Source organism: Ischnura elegans, chromosome 7 (genome assembly GCF_921293095.1).
Source record: "Ischnura elegans chromosome 7, ioIscEleg1.1, whole genome shotgun sequence".
Classification (NCBI taxonomy): Eukaryota; Metazoa; Arthropoda; class Insecta; order Odonata; family Coenagrionidae; genus Ischnura; species Ischnura elegans.
Window position 1 is genome coordinate 74,416,224 of NC_060252.1, and position 15,801 is coordinate 74,432,024.

General features: G+C 37.3%; 1 protein-coding gene across 5 annotated transcripts in view; it reads left to right on the plus strand.

Annotated features, from left to right (window-relative positions):
* Positions 1 to 12,931, plus strand: part of LOC124162800 (gastrula zinc finger protein xFG20-1-like) — a 76,083-nt gene extending 63,152 nt beyond the window's left edge. For 4 of the 5 annotated variants that reach the window (XM_046539453.1, XM_046539455.1, XM_046539456.1 and 1 more), the window contains 8 exons: positions 1,612 to 2,196; positions 2,273 to 2,388; positions 2,473 to 2,683; positions 3,510 to 3,730; positions 7,434 to 7,659; positions 8,001 to 8,128; positions 11,009 to 11,196; positions 12,343 to 12,931. In XM_046539453.1, coding sequence (XP_046395409.1) covers positions 1,612 to 2,196; positions 2,273 to 2,388; positions 2,473 to 2,683; positions 3,510 to 3,730; positions 7,434 to 7,659; positions 8,001 to 8,128; positions 11,009 to 11,196; positions 12,343 to 12,389 — 1,722 coding nt within the window. In that variant the 3' untranslated portion in view covers positions 12,390 to 12,931. The remainder of the gene's footprint in view (positions 1 to 1,611; positions 2,197 to 2,272; positions 2,389 to 2,472; positions 2,684 to 3,509; positions 3,731 to 7,433; positions 7,660 to 8,000; positions 8,129 to 11,008; positions 11,197 to 12,342) is intronic. The other variant, XM_046539454.1, reaches the window with a different exon arrangement.
* The last annotated feature ends 2,870 nt before the right edge of the window (positions 12,932 to 15,801 follow it).

A 15,801-nucleotide genomic window follows, 5' to 3' on the forward strand; every position in this document is an offset into this window, starting at 1 on the left:
AGGGGTAACCAGAAATACGACGTACGGAGATATTTCCCGGCATTCATACTTAAGCGTCGCGTTTTCGCGCCCTTGAAAATTTTCACTTTTCATTTAATCGCGAAAAATAGATGTTATCATTTAAAAATCTAAAAGCGTGAAATACGTACTCCAGGAGTAATAATCTTTCGATTAAAGCAATAAAAAAATAATAGGAAACCACCCTATTGCCCAAAAATGATATTTAGTTTGGAGGCTAGCTTATAGGACGGTGAGCCTATGCACGACACTACTGGGCGAACAGGCGTTCCATCTTAATGAATCTGAGGAAGGCCATAAAATCTTGGAGGTAGAGTATTCATCTGAAGTAACTTCCTTTTCTCACTGTCACGGAATAAACTAGAGCAGGAAGATAAAGCTGTTTTAACAATTTTTTGGAATCTATCTGTTGGATCATGGGGGAGAATCACGAATGAGGTATCCTCCAACAAATTGTCACATTTGGTGTAGTATGAGGCCTTGTCAAGTATTATCACACTCGTCCCTTTGTCCGCTTTGGAGATAATAAGATCTTCCTTTGTTAACTTCTCTTTGATCGATTGTAGCACTTGGTTGTGGTTAGCCATCATACAATGAGATGACTTTGGAATGGCAAGGGCAGAACTAATAATGTCTGCACAATTCTGTTTGGCGACTACATTTTGGTGCCGGAGGGCTACTTCACAGTCCAATAGCTACGATTTAAAGGGGCGATGGCTCGGAGAATGAGTAGGGGCAAATTTGAGGCCTTTTTGAAGAAGTTCCATTGCAGAATTGGTAAAGGAAGAATCTGATAGATTGACCACTCTGGGATGAAATTTGTTATCACTGTGCGGTACACACTCGGAGAAATTAGCTGCATTGTTTGTTTCACACCGTGAATAATCCAGTTTTTTGTTTTTGACGGAACTTTTCTTGGGAGAGACATCACTTACCACAGATTTTACGTGATTTTAAAGATGTTGCCAATGAATGATGTGCAGGGTCGCTGAAAGTTGTAAATGAAGTCGGTAGAGGGATACCTAGTGGGATACCTAGATGCCTACTTCAACCACCTCTACTGACTTTCATTTCATGAAAACAATTGAGAATGATGTGAAAAGTCACATCACAGTTTTTATAATTCTTTAATTCCTCTTCTTCCTTTAATTCCTCTTTAATTCAGTCATGAAAGAAAGATCCTCCACTAATTCGTTGGAATCAGTGAAGGATCTTTCTTTCATGATGGAAAGGTTCTATCACCCCTCAACATCTAGTTATGCATGTAAACTTCCTGTTGTAATAAACATATGAATCACAAGAGGAAATGCTCGTAATTATCATTGATTTTGAATTACCTCTATGTGAAGTGTATGTGCGTACCTCACTTGTTTCTAATTCTTGGTTATAATCGTGAATTTTCACAGTGACCTGGTCAACATAAACTATTTGTGGAAATCATTGTTGTTATTAGCATGAGATGTTCTCTTTCATCTCTCATCTTTGAAACTTTTCTGATACTTGGAGGCATAAAAAACATAGTAAAACCTCTAATTCATGGTTTAAGTTCAATAATTATTGAGTTTAGTTTCATGTGTACCTTTTCATTTGCAGGACCCCAAGCTTCTGCCCGTCTGGAATAAAGCCATAGGTAGAACAGACCGTCGTTTAAGCGAAACGGATGTTGTGTGTGAACTACATTTTAAGGAAGAGGACATTATCAGGTATTGGGAAACAAGTCTTCCTGGGGGTGTAGTACATAGAATAAAGAGAGATAGATGCACACTGAAGAAGGATGCTGTTCCCTCAATTTTTCCTCCACTGGGTACATATAAAGCCATGAAAAAGAGAGGTCGTTGGACTGAAAAACCATTAGCATCGCCTAACCCTCAGGAATGTGCCGTCAGTGATGTGGAAGATAATTGTGCAGAGGATTGTGTTCCTGAAGAACCATTTGCATCTGCTAACCATGAGGAATGTGCAATCAGTGATGTAGAGGATCATGCAGCAAGCATGGTGGAGTCTGAGCTCTTGGACTTTCAAGTGCTCATGAAAGAAGCCCTTAATGTTGCACTCCCATCAGACATGTGGACCGTTGGTGTTCTAAAGGGGAATCAAGTGATATTTGCCAATTGGAGTGATGGTGAAACCGTTGAAGCAAAGAAAAGGGTTTTGATAGATGATAAATTGCAAGTTAAGGTCAGTCGTTGATCATGTAAGTGTTTTTTACTTTACTTCTAATTAGGGAGATTAATTCAGTATTTATTCCCAACAGATATATTTTGGGAACGTTAATGCCATATTGAACAACATGAAGGAAGTTCACAGCCTTGCAGAAGTTGGAGCTTTTCTGATTGTGATTGACCAGTTAAATATTTGTCAAAGTTCCAGGTAGGGCTCACTTATATTCACTTGGGTTATATGTTATGTGCATGGCATTTAGGTAATTAGTGTCCATTGTTCTTTCATTTTTAGATCCCACAAGTGTTTGGGATATACCGTTCCTAAAGACTTTGCTAAGAAAGAAACTTCAGCAGAACAATGTCACAATTGCCAAAAAGCAGAGAAAGATTCACTTACACTAGACAATGAAGAGGAAATAGTCAACAGAGTTGGATTGCAGAAGAAAATATTTAGAAAACCCAAGTCCAGTCAACTGTCTGGCCATTTGCACAAGAAGGTAAAGGTACAAAGTATTAGTGTGATCTTTTAATTTAATTCCTGTTATTATGAGGCAGAAGATATAATTAGTGCAAGCAAGATTTAACAGATTTTTAATAGATAACTAATAAAATACAGCTAATTTTTTAGATAGCTTGGCGATTTTTATCCTGTGGTAAAAGTATTGTTGGATGTTTTGAAGTACCTGCTATATGTGCTTATCGATAAAGTAAAATATCCCAATTTATAATTTCGTCACAGTGGTAGAACCCCTACGTAACGAACCTCCATGTAACAAAATTTTACAAAAATCTACTTTTTCTGAAGTCGTAGTAGCAGTACTAGGCCCATCTCATGAGCAATAAATGGAGAAAAACCACCCATAACAAGCTTCTGTAATTTTGAAACTGAAAGTCATGAAGTCCCAACATGAGATCTAGTCAGGAAGATGACCTCTCTCTAGCAAAATCTTACAATTAGATTTTATTTTACTGTTAGTTTTTCATGCAAAATCCACATTATTCTTTCTTTATTGTAATATATGCCTTCATTTTTGCTCATCTGATTGGCTTTGTTACAAGCTGTGAAGTTCATGAGCTGCAGTAGTGCCAGTAGTACTATGATACTTTCTCATTCAACATCTTTCAGCCAATTGTAGATATTAGATCTGCAAAAATGTGCTAACAATGTAATATGAGGCATTTATTCATTCTTTAAAACAGTAAAATTCATAATTCAAGGGTAAATTGCATTTGTGCAGAGTTAAAGTCAATGGCAGTGTTGCTTGTTAGAATGCCATATAATTTGCAGATGATCTTGCTAATGGTTGGTTTCTGTCTCATTTTGAGAAGAAGAGAAAGGTATTGCCAGAAAAAGGAGTCTCTCCTGAAGGGAAGCAATGTTCAGAGGGAGCAACCGAGAAGAGTTTGTGTGACGATTCGTGTGCTGTGGACTTAAGTGAAATGGAATCGGGGGAGGAGGTTGAGATTGAAGAGTGGGCTCCACCTCCTGAGTGGCGCTCCTTAGCCACACCCCTGCGCCTCCTCAGTCCCCCTCCTGAGGACGTTGTCAGGTGTGTATGTGTGCTTGGTTGAGACAGTGAAACCTCTTTACATCGTAATCGAGGGGGACCAAAAGTTGGGCAATTTGATGTATGGAGGTTCACTATAGAGAGGTTTTAGTGATACGCACCATTTTTTCATATTCTGTGGAAATGAAAGGCACTAATCTCTTATAAACCATTATATTTATGCATTTAAATAAATATGCATGCATTAGTGAACAAATATTTATTATTTAATGATAACAGAAAGCGAGCGCTATCACGTGGTTTTTACCATGATTAGAGGGAAAACGATGTGATCTCTCTTAATTCAACAGTCACTTAAAATGATTAGGATAGTTGGATACCAATTTTCTTATTTACTGTTAGGTATGCTCTCATATGGAACAAAATGGCCATAACTAATGGTTAACGTGAAAATTACAACATCAAAAAGGTGCTTAGGAAAAAAAAGGGTGAAGCATTTATTGCTGAAAATGTCATTCCATGTACGTATTCGCAGCTGCATTAATGGCCTCTGGTTGTCTCAGTACGAGTTGCGGAGGTAGTTAGGCTGTCTCTAAGGATATCTCCTTGGTATGATAAGTGGAGGTTTTACGAAATAAAGAGCTTCACTATATAGAGGTTTGCCTATAAATTTACATGTAAATCTGACGGGACCGTAGGAGTGGTATGAAGTATGGAGGTTTATGATGTAAAGAGGTTCACTACATAGAGGTTTTACTATATTCACTTGGAAATCAATTCTATTTCCTACTAATGGTTGCAAAATCTGCCTCCCTAGTTGAAAAGCTGTTTGCAAACTATTTTGATGTTGACAATAATTTCATTGTGCACTCAGCATCAAGTTATGCTCATTTTTTTAGTTGCTGAATGTATGATAAGAAAAGTAATCTGTAAGCGGCATAATGGAATGAGGTGTTAGAATTCTCATTACATAAATTGTAGCTAAAGGCTTTAAGAATACAGGCATCCCCCAATTTACGTAAGTCGAGCATTTGTGTCTGTGCTTCAGATTTCGATCGGTGCGATGAAATTCTCAGCGGAGAAATTCGCGGTAAATTCTCGGTGAAGTTTCATTCAATTCACTGCAATATTCGTGATCTCTTCCGCGTATTCTTACGTTATTACATACAAAATCAATAAACATTAATATAGTCTGAGAGTTGTATCTCGAGCATTGCCAATCAAAATGCGTAGGTAATATTATTCCCTGAGTTGACCGATCGCATGGACTCGGGAAAGTACGGTATCTCAACGCTACATTACTAAACTGAATATTTAAATTGATTCATTATGTTATATTGCGACCTAAGGGCCCATTGAATGCATTGCTAATTAAAAGTGGCGACGCTAAATTGCACGAAGCTAATTAAAAGTGAGCTTTTATCCAGCCAACTCAGTCATTAACGTGCAACAAAGTTCCTGGGGAAAAGCTTTACATGTAGGGTTCTTGATAAAATCTTTGCAAAATACAACACCGCCAGACCAGATCAGAATAACCGCCAGAAACATGTAAACAAGTACGCAATTAATATCGTGCGTCAACTTTTTCTTCACTTTTCCGCGGCGTTCATTGCTAACACTCAAAATTTCAATGCTGTTGCGTGGGTACTAATCAATTCTTTTCCGCAGTAAAGATTTCTGCTCGAACTTCATTTTCTTTTAATTCCACAGTTGGAAACGGAGTTCGAGTGTGCATGCTGTATAAAAGCTTATGGCATCGTAGCAAGGGGTGAGCGCAACCACTTCCACCGCTAGAATGCAAATTTTCACGTTTGCGTGATTGCTTACTTGGGATTTATAAGATATTTTTCTACGGAAATTAATGAAAATTCCTTCGAGGAATGACAAAAATGGGTCTGTTATGGTTATGTTTAGCAAAAATGGTTATGTTTAGCACGTAAAAAACTTGATAACTATTCGATATTTTTTCTACCATTGGTTATACGAGTGAATATCTACTTCTTCGCACTCGCATTCGAAAATTAACGTAATCACTTAAAATATGGTTATCACTTACGTAAGTACGGATTTACGTAAGTCGAGGCATACGTAACTCGGGGGATGCCTGTAGTCATGTGAAGTTTCATGCACTCGTCAATATTTTAATAGCTATTGATTATTCGGTATAAACTTTTTTTTTTCAACTTCTGATTTTATTCACTCCACAAAAATGCCATTTTTTACTGTCTTACTGCTCCTGTGTTCATCTTTATGAATTCACCAATGGTATGATCTTTACAAAATTCATCCGTACCGTACCGTAAACCTGGTATCGTAAACCAGGTACCGTAAACCAGGACAATTTTGCACTTTGTTTACTTTTTCAACTGCTTTCTTGTAAGTTAAGGTATGATAATGCTTTAAAACGTCGAATCGAACGAATAATAGTATTCATCTTATCTGTTTTAATTCCCTGTTTCTGGAGAACAAATGCTAGGTGAGTGACTTACTGGACCCAATCAAGATGTTTAGATAGTCTTCGGCAATTGGATGACATGCACAAGATTCAAAAAAGAATTAGAAGAAATGCGTCGCATTTTTAACATATTTAAGTTTTTTATGCTCAAATTGATTGAAACAAGTTTTTTTAGTTGCAACAAAACTATACCAATATTCAGCACTATCTAAACAGCACAGTTTTCAAAGAAACAGGTGTGGCATCAGTACCGACAAGTAGATATGGCCTGGAAATGCCAACTGTACATTTACACCACATAAGTTGCCTGGCTTCACTTTGAAGGCAACGGCGTCACAAAATAGCAATACATATCTGACATGTTCGCCCTTGACTCCCTCAGTGCTTGAAAGACAGGGGGAGCCTGCTCCTTCCCCTCCATCTATCCTAGATGCGCTTCTGCTGCCTACCCCTTCCTATCGCTCAGTGGTCGTCTCATTCTGTTCCCAAAACTTGTTGCACATGATGCTAATGTTGTTCTAAACATTGTTGATTGTGTTGCAGGTTGTGAAGTTGCAATTTAATTTAATCATATACCGATAAAAATATCTTTCATTGTGTAGAAACATTTTTATTGACAAAATCAGAACCACGTACGTGCACTGTGACGTGACACTATTGCGAGGAAGTGCAAAATCCACCTCACTGCAACTGAAGCATTTGCGAGTGAAAAACAAGTCAGTATGCGATGAGAAAGTGGCAAAGTTTGGGGGAAACTCATGTGAGGAATATTAAATTTCACTCCATGGTTTAACCAATGATTGAAACCTATTTTCATTTCCAAACGCAAGCGTAATGGTTTAGATCTTGAGCGTGTAAAGATTTTATTGTTTTTAAAAAATTATTTGAAAGCTTATAAAAATGAATTTTAATCAGTAAAAATATTAAAATGTGTATGTAAATCTAAAAAGCATTCATTTGATTGCATGTATCTAGAAGAAACTTGAATAATACCTTCATTTTATAGCAGGAATTTGAAAATGTATTTGGATCTGAAAATATCTGAAGATCCAGCTCTGAAAATCAAGGGTCTGATCCTGGTCTGAAAAAAATTCTGGATCTCTCCATCCCTACTTATGAATCATAACATTAAAGCAAGTTTTCTGTAGATGCCTATTTAATCTTCGGTGTAATAATTTTTGGCTGAGATTCATATTGGCTTTCAACTTGTTCCTTTTTTTAAAATTGATCTGACTGATATCTCCTTTTTTAAATGTTGAGATGCATGGAATGATTCACTATTTTCAACAGGCCTGCTTTCTCTCCATCGGAGACAATTGAGAAAAGAATGGGGGAAGGTACCTCATCATTGGATATTGAAGCACTTGTGAGGGATGTTCATCGCATATCACTACCAAGTAATTCATGGACCCTGGGTGTTTTGAGGAACAAACGTTTAGTATTTGCCAGCTGGAAAGTGGGCAAAGTGTTGGAGGCTGAGAAAAGATTAGTTGTGGATGAGAACTTGAGTGTTAAGGTGGGTATTATTCAAAAGGTTTATTTTCCTTTGATTTGTTCTGGTATCTTTCGTATATTGGCTGAGACTTTGAATCACGTTCAGTGGAAGATTAATATTAATGTAAATGCTCTTTGATGACTCTTCCAAATTAAATGTGACTACAGTGGACTTTGGATCTTAAAAAAATATTATAATTAATTTGCATGTTTATAGGCTAGTATGACCTTTTAAAAGTATCTTAAATCTAAAACATTTAATTTGTAGGAGTACAGGTCTATATAAGTGTTATTTTGAAGGCAATACTCATTGATTGTTTTATAGCTTGCTGATGTTATACTATAGTTGGTGTTCACTTTTAGGTTATTTTTGACAACATGATACTGGCCCTTGATGAGATCAGAAATGTCACCAAATTTGAAGATATCGGTCGCTATCTGTATATTATTGATAAGATGAGCATATGTAAAGGAATTGGAACTGGCAGGAGGTAAGATGAAATTGTGTACCGTTACTCGTAAAGCATGGTATTGTGTATTTCAAGAGAACTGCAATAATGACTACAATTGACCATGGTGAGTAAAGTAATAGAAGACATTGATATTCAAGGGTTATTCTAGTACAGTACACTCCGGATTATCCGGGCTAATGATGGGGAGAGATGGCATGAATAATTAGAAAACATGGATAACTCAAACTTTCACTTAAATGTCTTGCAATGCTCATAATTTACCTAAAACATACAATATATTATTAATTATGCAGTTATTCTGTTATAAGAGTGCTTACCTTAGAGAGCTTAGAGCTTTCTTCTCCAGTTGGCAATCCTTTTAGATCAGTGCGGTTGCGCACTGCGAGGCTTGGAAAACTGGAACACGGTGCTCCCATGAATGCAGCTAGTGCGCGATTGCTTCCATTTTACAAAGAGGATTCTAATGGAAATAATAAGCCCGGTTTATCCTAGCATTAATGCAGTAATTCCGATGATTTTGCATCCAATTTTATTTTTTTATAAAGATCGCAGAAAAAATTGAGCGAGAGTAAAAATCGTGCACGGATAATCCGCAACCTCGATAAACTGCAGCCGGATAATCGGGAGTCTGCTGTACTTGAAAATTCAAGTTGTTTTGAGTAGTTAGTACTTGAGTCTGATCTTTTGAGTCCCATTGTGAATGTCAAGTTGAGTTTTTTAGTTACAGAGCTGTTGAGGCCAGTAGGTTCAGAATATTTCTTAAGGAGTGATATCATCAAGCTCATATAAGAATATGTATTTTTTTTAAAGTCTATAAATCGTATAATTGCCTTGGTCTGGGAGTTCCATTTTGACGTATGTAGCAGCCAACTAGAACAATAGACATGGGTGCCGAAGTAGTGGCGGTCAAACGCCTTCCGACCCAGTGGCATATTCAGAGTAATCGGAGTGGACGGCTGCATCACTCATTCCTTCGTATGTGACACTTTTATACCCTGCACTAATTTCTTTACTCAAACACTTAGAGAATACATAAAAATTGTTAAGATTTCTATGAAAAAGACATGAAACTCTTTAAAACTTTGAGTGCTGGTCGCTTATTTAAAAGCCCTACTGAAAAATGCAGCCATGTTTACTAAATTTGTACATTTTTTTTAAACATTAGCATCAAAACTATGTTTTCAAAGATGTGTACGTCAATAAAAATTAACTTTCTTCTTATTTATGGGTGAGTTGAATAAAATTAATTGCTATCTTTTAAATATATAATTTCACAATGAAAATCTACTGTTATTGAAAAGTAAAAAAGTTGCAACAATTGATGCACATCCTAAAATGTATTATAATTTTTAATTATGCTTAATTTGAACTAATTAAACCAAGGAAATCATGAAAAAGCATTGTTTTACAAAAATATCCTTTTGATTTAGGTGATTTAATTTTCCTTTGCTTGGTACACTTGAAAGCATGGGAATACAAAAAACCCACTTTACACATGCTGCACTGAAATGGGGTGTCTATCTTCATGGCTTTCCCTATCCCTTTTTTTTTCCTTTTTCAGCGCATACTTTGCACTATTTTGCACCTTTTTTCCTTCTGGAATATTTTCAAGGGTACTTTAGAATTTACTACTTCATTCTGGAATTCATTCAAGAAAATATTTCTCTGATAATCGTGTTAATTGGAGGTCTGGATCGTGGTCACTATTGTCTCCACTACTTTCCTCTCAGTCACGGTAAAGTTCTTCCAAAATATCTTGATCACGAATTGTACAATCTGCCATGCTGAACAAAATGATAAATACTCAATATATTCTCACAAGATGACACACCAGCACTCTGAGCGAGGAAGTACAAGTCCAGGATTGTACACAAAAATGTACACTGTGTCAACCAGGGTGGACCAGAATATGTACACGTGGGTCACCCGTGTCACACATATTTGTGCTGATGAAAGACTCAAATACGATTTCACGCACAGACAAGATTATTTGCACACAGAACAAAGAAAAAGCAAATCACACCGCTACCACACACTACCGTGTGTTAAAAATACTCTCCTAGGGGTCGTAATCCTAATCACGCCAGCCAAATGTTGCCTTTATTTTCAATGCTATAATGCAACCCCAAATTCGGCTTGGGGGCCGCTATTTTGAAATAGAGAATCGGACGGAGGGGGGCATAATATTGTGCTCAAATAGCATCTTCGTCATAATAGCACAGCCGCTATCTTTTACAGAATTGTATGAATTACATAACTAATTCATCAGAGCTAACTTTGCTGGATATATGCTGTTTAATTCTTCTTTCCATTTTTTTGTGAGATTGTCACAATTTCCTCATCTGTTTCCGGGTGCGGCAGAGCAACCCATCCCAGCACACGGGAGTGAGTGATCATTCCAGAGACAGAAAAAAACAGCACGTGACTGGGAAACTATTAAGGCACCTAATGGTGCATTTATTTGGTGTGTTGAGACCACAAGGGCAGTACATAGTTAAAACGAGACACACAGTAAAATACAGTCCTTCTCCCTTCAGCTCCCTCCTCCACTCTCCCTTTCAGGGTCTTGGGCCCCGCCTTATATTCGAATCCTGGCCCGAGCGGGAGCCAATGGGCACGCTCCGCCGGGCCAGGGGCAGGGGAGAAGTGAAAGGCACTGTTGTTCATGTGGGGAGGAAGGGGAAGTAGGGGAGGTGCTCAGAGGGGTTGGTTTTTTTCTCCCGAAAAACTTGCATCATCACTCGGGGCGGATAACAAACCATGCGCTGGATTCTCGCCGCCTATAAAGATGAAAGCTATTTGAACCCATTTTGGCTCTTTGAGGCCTTGCTATTTAACTCTTTTATGGTCTCCATGTTGCCTATTTTCATAATGCATTTCAATCTTTTTCTCTCACAGATCTGCTTCCTGCCCTGGTTATTTCATACCTGGTCAAGTACGAGGTGTCGGGTCTTGCCTTTTACGTTGTGCCTATTGCCAAGGAGCATCAGAAGAATTGATGAGGATTAGGAGAATGAAGCTAGGTCGTGGACATGTGAGGGCAGAAGCTCAGGGCAAAGTCTGGAAAAACCTCAAGATGCTATCTGGTATGTAGTAATTTAATTCTAATGCATACTGAGTCATTACATGCCAGCTCAATCAAGCGGAAAATTTCATGTAAAAAAACCACCATTTTAAACTTCAAGGAAACTGTGGTTTTACAGGGTCATGCACAAGATCATTCAATTGGTCATGAGTATGAACATTAATCAGAATTTAAAACAGAAATTTTGTTATATTTTCCATAATGCTCATGATTATGAGAATGAAATAAGAGCATATTCTAATGTAGCCGGAATGATTCCTGGAATGATCACATAGTGGGACTGTACAGCGTCCATCTTGTGAACTGCCAGCACATTGGAATTTTCAGATCATGTATTATGATTTTTTTTAAACACTTTTACCCCAATGCTGGCTAATATATGTAGTGTTGGCTTTGAGAGTACACAATTTGCAAATATCAACTCCCTAACGTCAGTCATTTGGTATAACCAAATGGGATTTGTAATCAATCAAAACATAGTTTTTCTTAGCGAATGTATTAGTATTTTGTGTATTTCACTATCACTAAGCTATGAAATATAGGTAATTAGAACTCATAAGTTTGGGATGAGAGGACCATTTCATGACAAAAAAATCTGTTTATTTGGTGTGCACAATTTGGCTAAAATAAGCAGTTCTATCATTTTGGCACAACTTTAATGCCGAAATATTGTGTAACTTCTCTAAGTCTAGGGACAAACCCCTGAATCGAGCCTATGAATGTCACAATTATTTATTTCCCCATGCATGTATGTACAGTCAAATGATATTTGATCTCTTAAGGTGACTAATATGGGTACTTGCTTACCTTTAACAGCAATAAGTGTAATTTCCAATGAGGAGTGTTGGCAGAATTTACTTGAATTTTATTAAGCAAGTCTTATATTTCCTTTACTTGCTCTGCAAAACTTAGAAATTTTGGAAACAGAATAAATTCTGATTTAATGTTCATTTGAAAGACAGATTTCTTATTTTGTGATTGATGCTATTTAATTCATTAGTGCAGATGGTATACCAAGTTAGTGTGTGTATATATACTATAAATAGAAATCATTTATATATGTATTATGAATGAGCCGTCTAGCATAGAAGTGAGACTTGCTGATACTTTGAGAGCTGTATTTAATTCTAGTAATATTTTCTTGTAGATCTCTACCCAGAAATGAAGAAGGGTGCGAAGACTCTTGCACTATGAAGTTTAATGGATAACTTGTTGGCTAATAACATGTTAGTGAACGTGGGTATTTGTGATGATTAGTCATGTGTGGTGAAAAAGCTTGACTTGCACAAAAATCTGTCTGGCTGCTAGTGTTTGAGTGTTGTGAATGATTGGTGTTGTATATGGATGGAACATGAAATGTTCTTGTGCTAAAGAGACTGCTTACAGACTGCTGGAGACACATCTGAGATAGCTTAATTTGCTATGGAAGGACACTGATATTGTGAAATTTATTTTCATAATGCTATGTATTTATTAATGGAAGTTTAAAATGGCAGAGAGCTCTACTAGCATTCCCTTTGTTTCTGCAGTATTCCATTCATCAATGGGTATGATTGACAGGAAGATGATTTTGTAATGGATGATTGGACTTCTAAGTCATACTTAGTATTATGTAAATGTTTATAGAAAATTTAAGACGTAAATATTTTTGAATGAAAAGATGAAAAACAGGCATACATATGTACAAAATACAGAATAATTTTCTTTTATGCTTATATAAAATGCTTTGTTACACTATAAATTTGTTGTATGATTTGATAAAATTTCATTTCCGGGCAAGTTTATTTGTTGAATGATTAGTCTTAGTGGGAACATGAATGAGGCTTAAAAGACTACCTTAGTCTTTGTATAGTATCTGAAGTAAGTTGCAAATTTCAGTATATTCTCACATAGTATGAGTACATATTTCCACCTCAAATTGATCATATATTGTTAAACTATGCTTTGTGAAGGAAGTGCTATATTATGTGATAGATGTAATAATTGTAAGTTTATTTTGTTTCTGGCACACTTAGTAGGCATTTTGGAGTCCATGTCTTATTAACCCTTAATGCTTGTTTACTCGGTACATTAACGCGTACAGGTTAATGTCCAAAGGTATGAACGCGTGAATGAACGCCAAAATGCACCATGTAACCACCCAACTTGTGCAAATGTATGCACGGAAAATAGAACCTGTTATAATTTGGTTCATGCATTTGTACATGTTCCATTCCAGTCCACAAAAATCATTCATGCAAACAGACATTAACTGGTATGTGTTAATGTATCGTGTAACCAGGCCTTTAGACTGTGGGATCGTTATGTACATTTTGTACGCTGACTGGAAAAACTTTTTTAAACGTTTAACCAATGCTCGACAACCGACTTCAGTTTCCCAACATTTTTATTGCTACCTGGGTGGAGCCCAAGTGCACTTTTCCACACTTAAGGGATCGCTATGGCAGCTTAACTCTCCCTGGCCATTCCAAAAATACAAAATGTTAAAAAAACGTTCCCACAGCACAAGGCTTAACTGAAGGCGATGTATTCAAATCTTGCCTGGGATGGTAAACTTTTCAAAGACTGTCAAGTAAACCGTACTCTGCCAAAACTGATTCTGTCAAAATTCATTTCCACTGACTTACAATAACATGTAGCAAATGTAGTCACTTCTCTTAAGGGAAGTGAATGTGTACATTTGCTACATGTTATTGTAACTCAGTGGAAATAAATTTTAACAGAATCACATTTTGTAATGTTTGAAGTGCAAAATTTAGGCTGAGAGGAAGAAAATCATTACAAAATAGTTGTTTATTCTATGACTTTTGTCATTTACGGTCTTCTGTCATTGTTTTTGAAGAGTTGGAGAAGAGGAGTTTGTGTCAGTGAGTGGCTGAGAAGAATGACACAGTGAATCTTCAAAACTGATGGCAGAGTTGTGGAGTAGTGATGGCATAAACAGCTCTTTTTGTGGAGCTGCCTCACCGCTCACAGCACACTCCAGAGAGCCGCTTGCACAGTGTGACTCAGCAAAGCATTTCTGGGTTGAGGGGAGGGGGAAAAGGGAAGTAGAAGAAAGGGAAAGAGGTGAAGGTGGTGTTGGGGGGACTTCTGAACAAAAGCTTAAAGTGCAACATTTCCTAGATCACAATTCCAAATCAATCACATATTGCATAGTCACAATGCTTAGCAGGTGATATATAACTTGGGAACCATTTCTGCCGATACGTTATATCTTTATGGAAGACGGACAATGTATTCTGTCTCCTGTGCTTGGAGATGACGACAATTTTTAAAAAATTCTGCTGTAGCAAAATATTCTCTCTGCAACGACATGATCATGTTAACAATTCATAATTAATTTCCTTGTTTAATCTTAATTGTTTTTGTTAGAAAAAATTTTCATCTTTGTCACGTATTATTTTCATAAATTTGCTGTTTACGAAAACGTTGACATGAGCATCTTCAACCCTTTTTCTTTCTCGATGCATGGAAAATGCAGGAGAGAGATTTATGATAAGGGTCATATAGGATTCTTTAGAGTAAAACCCAAAAATGAATGTGGAGAATCTTTCAAGCGACGTGAAAAGGTGAGCAGTGGGCTACCCACGAAAAGTCGAAAAGTGCCATGTGCTCCCTTTGTCGCGCCAAATGTGCGATGAGCCTCATATGGAAAATGTATGTGGAAGGAGTTGTGTGCGCATTAAGTCAGACTTCCACCGCTTACGACTCCAGCATGTACAGTGAGCGCTGAGGAATTTGTGAGGACTGGGAGTCTGACTTCGCCTCGCGCAATTCCAGGGCACAATGTGTGCGAAGGGTGTTGTGTGCGCATGAAGTCAGACTAACACCGCTCACGACTCCAACACGCACATTGTGCACGGAGGGAGTTGTGAGTGCTGGGTGTCTAACTTCGCCCTGCACAACTCCAGCTCACAGTGTGCATGGAGCAAGTCAGGTGCAGAGGGAGTCGCGGCTCACTAAATAAGTCTCTTGGCTCACAGCTCAATCTGGTGAGTTGCACAATTGAACTGACTCACTCACACTCGCTGCTGTAATCTTTTCATTTGCCTATACTTTGAGTACTGATACTGGATGCCTGGAGAATGGTTCTTATTACAGAAGAAGTTAAATTAGGTGGTTGGGGTCAAGATTATTAGGATAGACTCGTTATTATGAAGTTCTTGTTTTTACAAAGTAAATCTTTGTTCCCGATGAAAAGGCTAATCCAATATACATATTGTAAAAGAAACATTATTACAAAATTTTCGATATTGCAATATTAGGAACCTTAGTCCCAGTCCTGGCGGTAATAAAATAAACTTTATTATGTTAAGTTCCACTGATAAGCAACGGCATTTAGATGGATATACCCTAGGATATGTCATAATCATCGTGCTACATTCAAGTTGTCCTCTTGCACTGTGCCCAAGAGTGTCAATTAAGGTTATTTCTTCAGGAGGAGATATTCAGTATCCACGCAACATTTTAATAAGCTTCATTCCTGTGTAATCATGGTGACCTTTTCATTATCGCTCGTAAATTGGCCATACTGTAAGTCTTCTTATGAACATTCGATGTATGGCCTTTTAGAGGTACGAATATTCGAAAAATTCAAGTGTGC